General features: G+C 36.9%; 1 protein-coding gene across 2 annotated transcripts in view; it reads left to right on the top strand.

Annotated features, from left to right (window-relative positions):
• Positions 1-5,264: 5,264 nt before the first annotated feature.
• The window catches only part of LOC145781130 (uncharacterized), a 66,192-nt gene continuing 57,542 nt past the window's right edge, over positions 5,265-13,914 (top strand). Inside the window, exons 1-7 of one of the 2 annotated variants that reach the window (XM_082592893.1) lie at positions 8,015-8,107; positions 8,746-8,785; positions 9,368-9,542; positions 10,264-10,414; positions 11,185-11,252; positions 11,677-11,890; positions 12,169-12,329. In XM_082592893.1, coding sequence (XP_082449019.1) covers positions 8,048-8,107; positions 8,746-8,785; positions 9,368-9,542; positions 10,264-10,414; positions 11,185-11,252; positions 11,677-11,890; positions 12,169-12,329 — 869 coding nt within the window. In that variant the 5' untranslated portion in view covers positions 8,015-8,047. Of the gene's footprint in view, positions 5,920-8,014; positions 8,108-8,745; positions 8,786-9,367; positions 9,543-10,263; positions 10,415-11,184; positions 11,253-11,676; positions 11,891-12,168; positions 12,330-13,914 lie in introns of those variants that run through there. The other variant, XM_082592892.1, reaches the window with a different exon arrangement.

Here is a 13,914-nt window from a genome sequence, read left to right as displayed (position 1 = left end):
AAGAGAACGACAAAGTGTTTGATTTAAGCCATCGCCACCTGATGTGCAGTGGCGTATCCTGGTGGGTTGAGCAAGGGAAGCAACAAAAGTGGTGGGGTGGAGGTAGAGCATGCCGAAGGCACGCATATTCTAGGGCAGTGGTTCTCAACCTTTTTGTCTTGGTGGACCCCTTTTGGTGTCTTTGAAGCGGTCGCGGACCCCTAAAAATTTCAATTTGAAATGTTGGTATATCGCGTTTCCTTATGGAATCATATGTTACATAAGTTTCAAAGCAACACACTTAAAAGAATTTGCTGAATTCGCAACGCACTTGACGATTGATGAGATTGACGAAATTATGTTATGACTTATGAGCTATATGTTGGCACACAGGATCAAACATCGGTAAGCTATATGCTCATCTGATGTTTTTCTATAACTTTTATCAAAAGTTAATAGAATACTTGCGACTGTTACAAAGAATTTCGCCCTTTTTTCATTTGAAATCAATATTAATTCCTTATAATCACAGTCATTGCAAAACTGTGAGTGGTGATAGACTGCTGACTAACGTTTGTATTTCTAAATTAATCATTGATCAACAATCTGTTGTCTTAAAAGAATTTAGTTGAACATAGCCAACATAGCCTTATTAAAAGGTTTAAGTAATTTATATGATATTTTAGTTAAGAAACCAAACCTTTGTGCAATGTCCTTAGCAATTTCAAACGACGCACCAGTGCGTTGCGACTTACAGTTTAAGAATCACTGTAGGCTAATACATAAACAAAGCACAAACAATTTTTAAATTTCTTAATTTATCTGTCATGTTGAAAACTCGGAAACTTTCGCGGACCCCCAAAAATCGCTTCACGGACCCCTTGGGGCCCGCGGACCCCCGGTTGAGAACCACTGTTCTAGGGGGTCCGGGGGCAAGCTCCCCCGGAAAATTTTTTGCAAAATTACACTCAAATAATGGATTATGAAATTTCTGGAAACACTTTTAGGGTAATATTTGTATGAAATTTATTAGCAGATAAACAGCTATTACGGTAACTTATTAAAGGTACCAGTAGCTCTTACACACAAACAGGCAAAAACTGCAGCTAAGATTTGAGAACATCAAAAACTCAGCTACACAAAAATTCATTAACTATCGGTACACAAAAACACAACAGAGTAAGCCATTCTGAAATTGCTTCCACAAATTAGTTAAAAGAAACGTGAATCACGTAAATTTTGCGCAATTTACGATTTGCAAAATTTATTGGTATCTTTCTGTGTGTCTAAAACAAGTCCTTGGGCTTGGGGACTGGGGGTGTTAATAGCCAGATGTCTTGGAAAACGTTATAAATTTCTACAAATTTTATTATATTTTCAACACAGGGCTCAACCTCGGAATCCAAAGTTTGAAAATTTGGGGTGGCCATGGCCCCTTTTGCCCCCCCTGGTTACGCCTATGGTACCCTATGGAATAGTAAAAAAAAAGTCTTCCATTTCATACCCTGGAGGCTGGTACCACAAGCATAAGTTAGCTAGTCTAGTCTGATGTTAGGGAAGGGCAATTCAGAATACAGAATCCAGAAGAATTCGGATCCTACACTATCTGAATCCAAAATGGCAATAAAACTGGGTAGGCTAATAAGATTCGGTTTTAATTTAAAGATATGTGCATATGACAGCTTGAGACAGTGAACTAAAAAAAGTGTGGTTTACTCACTTTTTCCTTTGCACTGATACCATCCACACTTTCAAGAACCTTTTGCACACAGCATGCATTCCTACGTCACTCACTCGCAGGAGTAGGCTATGTACGGTATATAATCAAAGAAACTAAGCGCGCAATTTTCTTCATGCTTTGTACACATGCACAATCGTTCGACTCTGCAATAGTTTGACTGGTGGAGCATTGAGCAGATGCCCCTGCTAAAGGAGTTGGTTCTGAAATATCTCGGCATTCTTGCCACATTAACATCTTCTGAGTGATACTTTTCCAATGTGGGCTTGATGGCAACTAAGCTGCGCTCCCGTTTGACAGGCAGTCATTTGGAATGCCTTAAAGTGTTGCACTGCAACAAACATCTACTTTGGTTGTGTTGCTTTTGTGTCTAACATTGCATGAATTGGTTATAGGCAAATTGTTAGTAAAATGAAATCCGTAAAACAATTCTTCGTAAAGCATTTCTTCGTATATATACATCAGATTTCAACTGCATGCATGAAAAAATGCTTTAGGAAGAATTGTTTTACGAAGAATTAATTTTACAAACAACTGTTAATGAAAAAAACGTCGGACTTCGCATGAATTTTTTTACTTTTTGCGTGGCTGGGCCTGGAAGTTGATAGGATTTGGTATTCTGGATTCGATTTAGTATTTCGAAATAATTCTGGAATAGTGAATTTTTCTGAATTGCCCATCCCTATCTGATGTATATACTTGCATTTTGTCCAGGTTGATCTATTCTATTGCACAGTTTATTAACTTGCACAGACATATTTTAGAGTTGGTGTACAAATTTTCGCCCTGATTAAAAATGTTATGATGTCATAGATTGGAATTTGACCAAACATATTGGGTGAAGAAAGTGTAAACTATTAATAAAGTACCAGTAGCTGTTTTGTGTTTTGACTACTTTAGTACTTTACCATTGCTTTACTAATTTCTAATTCCCACCAAAACCCTCTCCTAACCCTGAAGGTTAGGGTTAGAAGATAGTGAAGTAAAGGATTTGTATATAGGCTAGATAAAATCGGTTATTCATTTAATCATTTGCCAGACGTTTTATTAGATTATCCAACTGATACGTTTAACCAACTTGCTCAAGAAAAGAGGTTTATTGTGCTCAGGTGTCTTTGTTGAGAATGTGTAAATACAAACTTGGTTGCCCTACAACTGTTTGCTAATGCAAGTCTATACCGTTACAGTCACTTGTTTTTCTTTTAATGGCACGCATCTGTCTGGTGACCTTATCTTCTTCACTTTGCTTTTGCACATGGCAGACAGTTATATGGAAAAAAGGGACATTGTCCTCTCGCTTACCAGTAATTGTTTGTCACATGACCCATCATCTTTTTAGGCAGAATTTTTGTGGTTTTGCATGGTAGCTACGTTAAACTAAATTTGCAGGCCGTTAACATTTTGTAATGCATAGTGATTAGTGAATGCAGTCTGTTTCTGATTAATTATTTTCTTGAAAAAGTTGCATTGGAAGTGCACCTTTCAATTTCACATACTCTTTTTTATAACTTTTACTCCATCATTTTTCTAACATTTTATGGCCTATGCAAGAACAGATTGACATCTATTGTTTACACTTTAAATTGAAGAACTTACAAAAGTTTAAGTAGTATGTGCTACAGTTACCTCGAGAGCAAAGCCAGCTCTGCTTGAACTGAAGTTTTTTTTGTGCACAAAGTCAAGTGCTCAACCATCTGAGCGAATGAATGGAGATTATTCTATAATCTATAGCCTGTTCATTTTTCCCAAGAACTGCTTTTTGTTGTAGAAGAAAGTCAATTTCAAAACATTTAAACGCTATTTCAAAATAAAGTGGATGCTTTTGAATTTTTCTTTTCAGTGTTCCAGTTTGTGTTTTTGTTGAGGTGGTAAGTTGATCGTGAGGCGATAGTAAGAGTGTTTTCTGTCTTCTATTCACTTCATTCAGCCCAATAACTTTTACACTTGTAACTCATGCCTGCTTTGAGTTCATCTATCTTTTATATGTTCTACATCATTATTCTTTTTATCTTGTAAGTCAGAATTGGTTGGTCTGTTGTCTGCATTATTGCTTTATTTGTTAATAGGTAGAAATGGAGTGTGAAGTGATAAAAAAAATCATATGAAGTTAACTTCAATAACATCATAAATTCATAACATGTATAATTGTATATCCAAGTGACTCTAGTATTAACTTTCTTTGCATGTGTTATCAACTTTTGCGTTTGCTGCAACATGCTTGATTGACTTTGCTTTGTTGGCTTGATTCTTTTCAAGGTGCATTGCAATGTAAAGCGCTTTGTGGTAAAACAATCGTTTGCAGCTAATGTTACATCAATAATGTTGTTCTACTTGTGTTTTTTATGAGGTAGCAAAATCCGTCCTTTTTACATTGATTCAACACCTGCAGATGTCTGCGTCTTTTATAGCACAACCTGTTTTTAGGCGATGGAATGTAAAGTCATGTTAAAGAGAAGGGTTCATAACGTGTCATAGAATTAAATGTTTTGTTTCTTGTGTTCTAGGTAAAGGGTCCACGTCTTTTAGGCGCAGACAGTTAGGCGCCGGTCAAATAGGCGCGCACACTGTGGTGTCAGGATATTTAGGTGCGGAGCACTGTGGTGCTCGTTCATTTAGGTGCTATTCCTGGCAAAGTCTGCAGATTGTATCAGCTCAGCTTTTGCAAAACCTAGTCGGGGTTTTGACGGAAAACTAAGTTACTCTTCACTCAAGCCTACCACCCGCTTGATTATAGGCTACGGTATATTTTTTACAGATGCTTAGTGTATAGTTATTATTTGACTTATATATATATATGACTAAAAGTGAACTCAGTCAATCAGTCATATTCAGAAACTTGAATAATTTATTGATAAAGCTTTTGCCGACGCAAACCTGGACTAACAACAAATAAATGCTGAACACGCCCATTAAAAAACACGGAATGGCCCGATTCGGTGAGTCCGATTCGGTGAGTCCGATCCCTTAACGGTGGATTTTTTCAATTTTTTTTTTTAATTATCGGGTACCGTGGCCTAATTATCATTGCCGTTTTAGGGTTAGGGGTTAGGAGTTAGGGTTAGAGGTTAGGAACTCACCGAATCAGACTCACCGAATCGGACTCACCGAATAGTAGCAGACCCTAAAAAACAATATATCATATATATATTTTTCTGTTCAATACAGCATTTTGTGTGAAAAGCATTGCCGGGTGAAGCATCTTTCACTCAGTGAAGCCATGACTAACAACAAATACATGCACGCGCATTAACAAAACAAAATATTTTTCTGTTCAATTTAACATTTTGTGTGAAAAGCATTTCCCTACCTGCTAAGCTGATACAATCTGCAGACTTTACTAGGAATAGCACCTAAATTAACGGGCGCCACAGTGCTCCGCACTTAAATATCCAGACGCCACAATGTGTGCGCCTATTTGACCGGCGCCTAACTGTCTGCGCCTAAAAGACTTGTTCCCTATGCAAATTGCTTTATGGTAGTTCGATTTTCTTGATCTCAGACTCATTAATGTTATATATTTTAGTATTTTATCTACCAATACTTAAATGTTTTAAATTTACAGTTTTGTCTTCCATACAGTACTGTGGAAATAAAACTGTAGAAAATTGCTACCGGTGTCAAATTACTGAGTTATAACAGAAAAATGAATCAAACACCTGGTGATGCCAAACTTAGCAAAAGTGCAAAACGTCGACAGAACAGAAAAGCTGCTAAGACACGAGAAGCAGGCACCGAGGTCAGCAGTGGTTCAAGTTTTTCTGGCATACCAACTTACCAGGAAACGCTTACTGCATTGCAATCAAGGTTGGAAAAAGCAAGAGAAGAGAAAAATCATGCTGAAGCAAAGGTCATACGTCAACGCATTTGGTTGCTTCAAGACTCAGCTGCTGGAGTACAATCGAATGTTACAGACGAACAACTCTTCAACATATTAAATGAAACTAAATTAATGGAAAAGAACTCTTCTGAAGCAACTGTTAAATCACTTCCAGGACCAGCACTTTCGTTTTCTGAAAGTCAAAAGATGATATTAGAAAAGAAGTTAAAAAAACTGCAGAAAAAGAAAAAAGAAATAACAAAATTAAAGTCGCGTCTGGAAAAAGGTGAAACGTTAGAACCAACGCAAACACAAAAAGTAAATCGTGAGAAGGATATCGATCAAGAGCTCAATGAAACTGAACAAGAAATATTGAAAATTTTAAGTTAAAATAATTAATTAATATACTGTTTTACATTAGGCTACTCAACGGTATTGATGATGGCATCACTTAGTTTTTCTATTTGTATGTTTCTAAAATGGTGATTATGTCTTGAGATGAAAAATGATTTATTGGTTACCGGTACGGTGCCGTATATTATTGGTATATAGTATACAGTACGATAGTTGTTTGACTACCGGTACTGCTATTTTCAAGGATGTAATAACAGACCTTTAGCTACAGACTAAGACATGTAACTTAACCTGGTTGATAAAGATTGTAACCTGAGAAATTTAAATTATATTTATTTTATTGAAATTCAGCTAAATGAAACACTGCAACACACATGCATTCCATTTATGTGACTTTACGTTACTTTTAAAAAACCAAAGTCTTATTTCCAGCCCACAAGCCAAACAGGGTCTGCTACTATTCGATGAGTTTGATTTGGTGAGTTCCTAACCTCTAACCCCTAACCCTAAAACGGCAATAATAATTGGGCTACGGTACCCAATAATTCAAAAAATTACTGAATAGGGATCGGACTCACCAGATCGAACTCACCGAATCGGACTCACCGAAACGGGCCATTCCGAGCCAAACACTAGTATCAGCTACTAATTACAATTTGTTCCTTTTATAAGGTCACTTCCAGTTAAATTTCGTTTTGTGTAGCTGACGTTGCGACCATTGTTGCAATGTCACTTGATAGGCTAGTGTTGTTTGTAAAGTGATCAGGAGAGCAATTATTTGTTGTAAAATTTTCCATACTGACATGTTGTATAAGCCATGTATTCTGCTGTAGTCAGGGAGAACCATAGTTTTGTCACTACCCAGGGACTTTCCCTTTAGGTAGAAACTGCTGCAATTGTAATATCTATCATAATAGGCTATGTATAATTTTCTGAATGCCAATTTAGGAAGCAAGTTTCTCTTGATCATACAAGTGCTGTATACTATTCACGTTAATTGCTATAATTGAAAGGAACAGAGTTTATGCTAATTTTAAGGAGCAAGCTCAAGTTAGTCTTTGTCTTAATGTCTCAACGGTTTTGCTTTGTTCAATTTCAGCACTTGACAAGATGATTAGGCTGCATTCCCAGGGATTCAAGTGCATACCAGTAGTGAAAGTTTTGGAAGTTCATCAGGATAATTTGCTTTTTTAGTATCACCGCTGTACGATAGTGTTCATCTAATAAACTTCATAGTAAAAGAAAAAGTATAATGTTGATGTTTTATGCAATTGGGACAATGTGCATGGCATGCTTTTACTTTTCAATTTATTAGGTATTATAAACACTATATATCCATCTAGAAAATCATCTGCATAGCAGAACAGTTGCAGCAGCCAGCAGTTTTGATATGAAGGAAAAGTTCTTGGGTAAAAGGAACTTAACAACAGAATCACCTTTGTTAGAGCAAATTAACAGATGCTTGTAATAGATTGTGTGCTGTTTCATGTAAGAACTTTGGTTTGATCTGCACCAGCACAGGTTCCATCTTTATAGTGATCTTACCACTGCTTACGTTTTGCCTAGATGTTTGATTGACTGTTGAGTGATATTAAGGACTTCAAATATCGCGCTAATTGTGTTTAGTAGTAATAAGCAAACATCATGGATATATTGAAAAATCAAAAAAACGTATTTACTGATCGTATCTTTTTGTGCAATAAAGTAGAATGAGTTAAAAAAGACATAACAATTACATAATAATAACCATTGTTGGGATGCATGCATTGAGAATGGCGATCAAAAACGGGTCTGCTACTATTCGGTGAGTCCTATTCGGTGAGTCCGATTCGGTGAGTCTGATTCGGTGAGTTCCTAACCTCTAATCTAACCCCTAACCCTAAAACGGCAATGATAATTAGGCCACGGTACCCGATAATTTAAAAAAAAAATTGAAACAATCCCCCGTTAAGGGATCGGACTCACCGAAACGGGCCATTCCGATCAAAAACATCTTTGTTTTGTCATAGAACATATCTTGTGCTGCAACCAGACCTTGTTGCACATTATACTAAAAATATTTCAATACCTTCATCGAATATTTGCATTTCGTTGCAATCATTACTATTTGTAAAATTTGTAGGACTGCATGTAATAAACATTGGTTTTTAGTTTATCTAATGAACGCAATGCAAATGAATCCAAAACAAGATGAAGAGAAAAAGAAGAATCAGAAAGAAGTAAGTAGGCGCAACTGCACAGAACCGACAGCTTTTAATTTTGTATCCAGACATGTCAGACTTTTTTTATTGCAGTGCAGCACAAAGAAAGCTTAGCATTGACATAACTTTTTGACAACAGTCAGCTTCACAGTTTAAAATATGTGGAATAGTGTAGGAAACCTATTGCTATCACCACAATATAACTTACCATTTATTGAAACCTACTACGTATATATCGTACATATCTATTGCTATCTTGTACAAGTTTACAAGACAATGCTTTTCATTATAATCAAAGAATTTATTTAGCGAAAATTTTGTTAATATTCTGTATGATATTAAGTGGTCATTTTTCTTTTTTACATTTTTTGAGGTATATCGTAGCAAACATTACTTCTTTTGGTGACCATCACTTCCTTGTGCCAACGTCATAAGGTGACTAACATGAAAAAAAGTATTGCTGTGTGTTTGGCCATCAAAGAGTGCAGAACACAGTTAAAACATAGCAATTAGTATGGGTATGTAGCTACAGGTTTTGTCAGCAGAATAAAGAAAATTAATTTAAGGTTAACTATTGACTTTCCATCACCAATGTGTAAATAAAGTATCATTCGATGCGTTTGTAGCACATTCTTCAAAGTTTTATAACTTTTCAGAACATTCCACAAGTTGTAAAGAAAAGCTCCAAGGAGTATGGTATGCCTTTTTGCTTTTGTAGTATTGCATTTTTTTGTAGTTTTTGTATATCACTTTGTTTAAATACAAAGTAATTTTATACTGTAGTTTTGGTGCATCCACTATTTCATAATTGAAGGGGTGATTTAAAAGAAAATTCGTTTAACTGCAACATAACAATAGCAATTATATTTTGTGTATATACCCATTACCCAATACCCATGTATGCGTGTTTTGAAAATATTAAAGAACTTTTTAAAACTTGTTAAGATTTTAAACAAATTGTGCTATTGCTGAAGGGTTGGCCTGTGTTTGCATATTAAGCCGTTTGTCTTCCCATGACTTGAAGCTACAAACCTGATTTTGACACTCAGTTACTTTGGATGTGGAAAGACACTGCTCACCACCAGCCACTCAATGTGTAATAGATTGATGGTCAAAGTAATTGATAAAAGAAAGGCGAAGTGCCCGTCCTGCGTTAACATTTGTAGGGCATATTGCGTATATTTTATTAAATAGTTTCGCAGAAAAAACACGACTCGATTACTTTTAAATGGGCGTTGCATGAGCCCTTGTTTTATCAAGAATTGTTTTGTTGATCAGCTGTCTTGGTGGACAAGTGGCTCAGGAGAGATGAAAAATACCGAGCTGATGCCGCTCATGCTTCATTTGTGTTGCTTATGTCGGACTTTCTTTTTTCTCGAATGCGACTTCCAGTGAAATGGCTTGTTTGGGTCTCCGAGCTAAAGATGATTGGCTTGTCAGCCGACCCTCAGCGGTAAGATTGAACATCTTTTTACCGCATTTACTCGTTTGATAAAAGCAAAAAGCTCATCTTTCACTTTTTGTTGTTGCACAATGCACATACTTCAGATAACAAATCTACCCCACTGACTGTTTTGTGTTTTTAATCTTAACTTAGACCTTCTTTGATTTGTTTCTATTGTTCCATGTAATCAATCTCTGATATGGATATTGCAAAACTATAAGAAAGTTATACTTCTAGCAAGAGTAGCACACTTGTGTTCAAATTTTTAAACGTTTATGTAGAGGTACGACCATGTCAAATCGCCTATGAGTAAAAGGCAATTTGTCACTATTATGTGAGATGCAATGTCATTGCACCAATGTGCTAGTGCTATCACATAGCAATTTTGCCTATCATCATTACTTACTTGGTCATTTGAGTGGATGTAATATGGATTGTGGTTTGTATTGTGCGACTATAATTATATCCTGGCGTTTTGTCACAGTTCAGTGTTTTCAACTCAGCCAGAAAAACAGTGATTTTTCACATTGATTCTGCGTGAACTATTTGACAGTCGGTGAATCAATGTGAAAAGATGATAATTTTCTGGCTGGAAACTTGCGAAACATCTTGCTGAAGGCTGCATTACGTCATCAAATCCAAAAAACTGTAATGCATCTGTAGCAATTGGCGTCCAGACCAGAACCAAACGTTTTCTTTGTTTTGATTTTGTTTCTATTTTCTTTACCAGTGCAACAGACAAAAATTTACAAAGGGGCGCTTTGGAAGAATCTCAGATTATTGTTGTCAAAATGCTTCTTGGAGCTCATTGCGCCCTGAAGACGCTTGTCAACAAACGCTATGACCTGATTGGATTAATGGAGATCATGAATCAGATTGAGGTAGCTGTTCATGATACTGCGCCAAGTGAGCATTTCACTTGGCAGTGGACAATTTATAACCACTAAATTATCAAGAAGCGTAGCCATCTGGGTAAAAACTGTCAAAACGTATTGGAATTTAAGAAAAAGCATTAATAGCCAAGCATTACAGATACTTCAATTATTTTATTTATTTTTTGACCATTTTGGTCAGACTCAAGTTGCATTTTGTTTTATGCTTCCGTATTTGTGAAAGTATAGTTTGGTAAAAACGTTCATTGCTTAAGAGCTTTCACTCCATACTAAGCTGGTGCTATGCTGAACGGCATTTATGCCTGTTATATATTTAAAGTTTCTTCTTTCAGCAAAGGACCCTTTTTTGTTTCAACATCTGGTATGTCTCTTCCTAGACAGCAAATTCGTCATTTTTCGTCGTCAAAATGACGAATTTGCTGTCTTGGTTTGTCAATTATCACACACAGAGTTTGTGTTAATTTTTCCTTTCTTTGCAATAGATTGAGTTTCGCTTTTAGCAGCATGATCGTTACTTACTTCACAATAAAGATACTGACGACCTGGTTTAGCCTGATGTTGCGAGTTCGCTGTGGTAATAGCGAATTGCACTAGCTTTCGGAACACAGTTCTCAATGACGATTGTCGAAGGAACTTGTTCTGTCGTTGTTTTATGCAGCTCTTTTGTTTGGCTTGATGCTGCTGTCTGTTGAGTTTCTGTGTTACTTGTTCGACGTTATTGCTGTGAAGTTTTGTTGAATCGGTTGTTTCCTTTTCAGCACCAAATCGCTCAATTGGCTCGTGCTGTCAACGTTGCGAAAGGCCAAGAACAGATTGGAAAGCTTTGGTAATTATTACATCTAACTTACATTTTGCTGTTTCACACTCACGTTTGAAAAAATAAATTGAGCCTCAGACGTTGATCTTTATTTGCTTGGATGTGTAAATAATATACTTGAATAAATCATCTGGCAAACACCGCAGTTATTTTTAAAACATTGCAACATTCTAGTACACTTCGTTTTTTGATTTTTTGACATGTTCTGTTTTGTGGAAGTTGTGCATTGTGCCTTTATCATGTTGCATTGGCGCCGTATCTCGATGTGTATTTTCCTTGGAACAATGCCAATGTATTCAACAACTGTATGTTATTCCATGGAAGGATTTTACTTATTAGTTTGCATAGTTTTTGCATTTATTGACGTTGAGTCGACGTAAACTGACATTGTGAGAGCGACTGCAATTCACGATCTGGATCTAAATTCGCTCAGTAACTCCCTGAACGAGATATCATCCTCATATCAACCTGACGAGGACATTATTGAAGCCTTCGACATGAATTTGCACGAATTTGCTTCGTCAAGAGATCGCATGGTTTTGGCTGCCTTGCTCGTGGGAAGGTCCATCACACGAACCATCATTGATCTTGGGTCATCAGAGGATTACTGTATTGTCGCCGAAGTAGAAGCTTCGCTACAGCCTTCTGTGAGTTTCACCCGTTGCTTTTCAGTATCTTCAGCTTCAATCTAAAATTGCTTGTATTTTATTAGTTTTGATTAGAATTAACATTGCTTGAAATCGACGTGGTTAGCTTTTTGTTTTGTTTTTTAATTTTTATTGCTGTATTTCAACTCTTCCGTCGATGTCGGCCCCGCCCAGATCAGTAAACAAGTCCCAAAACAAACCATAGAGTTCAATATTACTTCACGAGTGACGAGGGGTTTTTAATTTAATGATTTCCTTCAGTTTAGTTTTTTTTTCAGGGTGCTGCCACAAACAGAAAAGAAAGAGGAAATATTTTTTTTCAACAACAAGAGTATAAAAAAGCACTTGATAAATACACAAAAGCCATTGCTATATCTTCCTACAGTCCAGTGCTGTATTCTAACAGATGTCAGACCGCATTAAAAATAAACAAATTCAAGTAAGTATAATACAGCTTTTCTGAGTTATTGCATGCGTGAATTTTTTGACTTTTTTCAAGGCCCCCAACAACAATAATTTTACCCCAACCAGTAAAAGTAGCCGTGTTTACATTGTTTTAACTTCTGGCGACGTTGAAACGGTGTAAACAAGGTAACTTTTGCCGGCTTAGAGATTGTCATTGTTCCATGTTGTCTTTATCCATTTTTTATCGTTTTGTTTGATCTGAGTGCGAAAAACAAGTAGAATGCAAAAACGTCAACCGCACAATGCCACGTTGCATGACATTTGACTTCAACTGAAGCCAGTGGTCTTGTTACTGGAAGATTCCTGCAGTCCCGATTTTCGAGTTGTTGTTTCTCTACTCTTCAATTGCAATGAGTTTAACAAATCGACTTGTGCAACCCAAATCGCAAACCACATCTCACACAGGCCCAAAAACGTTATTCTTACACGATTCAACGTTCAAGTAATGCTTGCAACATACTATACAGCAGAGGCGGGCAACATACGGCCCGCGGGCCGGACCCGGCCCGCGACGGGATTTTAAGCGGCCCGCAGACAGTTTCCGGTCTTAACATGATAATGTGGCCCGCGGCCACACTCTGCCGCAATCCCCCACTACTTGCTTCCTACGTCAAATAATAGTGACTGTTAGTTATTCTTTGGTTCTTTGATTTTTTGTTTTCGGTTTTTAGTCAAGTGACAAGCATGTTGTGTTTCGACCTGACAACGGATATATTATGGTTTTTGGAGATAACAGAGAAAGATACAGACCATTCTCAACTCAGAAATTCAGAATGGCTATCAGATCTGGCGTTTTTAGTTGATCTCTTTGAACATAATTATGAATGAATTGAACGCCAGACTTCAAGGGAAGGGCACTTTTACTCACGAAATGTACTCAACAGTGAAGGCATTCAGGGTGAAGCTAAAACTGTTTTCTCGCCTGCTTAATCAGAATATCACAACACACTTTCCAACACTCGAAACTATGGTACCCCAGATGATGACAATTGAGAAGTACACCAATATGATATCTGCACCAGACAATAAATTTGGTCGTCGTTTTGAGGACTTCCAGAAACTTTCTGCTGAGTTTGATCTCTTGTCATCACCCATTACAACTGACTTTGAAAAGGTGCCGGATGCTCTACAGCTGGAATTGATTGATTTGCAATGTGACTCACCCCTGAAAGAGATATTCCAATCTAAAAGCATTGACAAATTTTATGCGTCACTGAATGAGTCCAAGTTTACCAACCTGAGAAAGATGGCCATGAAACTATTGTTCTGTTCGGGTCTACATACATTTGCGAGCAAACGCTTTCGATCATGAACATTAACAAGACAAAGCTGCGACCCAATTTCACTGATGTTCATGATGTGCAGTCTTTACTGAGGTTTCTACATCCGACATGCAGCCAGAATTCAAAGAACTTGTTGACAACTTTGATCGACCACAAATGTTTCATTGACTTCAGCAGCTATTGAAGTAGGCCTACATTACGTTAATTGTTAATAAATTCTTTAATACTGTTTTTGGTCTCTATGCTTTAAACTTAAAGTTTACATTACATTAAATA

This window comes from Aplidium turbinatum, chromosome 12 (assembly GCF_918807975.1).
Source record: "Aplidium turbinatum chromosome 12, kaAplTurb1.1, whole genome shotgun sequence".
In the NCBI taxonomy this organism is placed as follows: Eukaryota; Metazoa; Chordata; class Ascidiacea; order Aplousobranchia; family Polyclinidae; genus Aplidium; species Aplidium turbinatum.
Note: the sequence above shows the minus strand (reverse complement) of the source record. Positions and strands in the feature narration are given on the sequence as shown.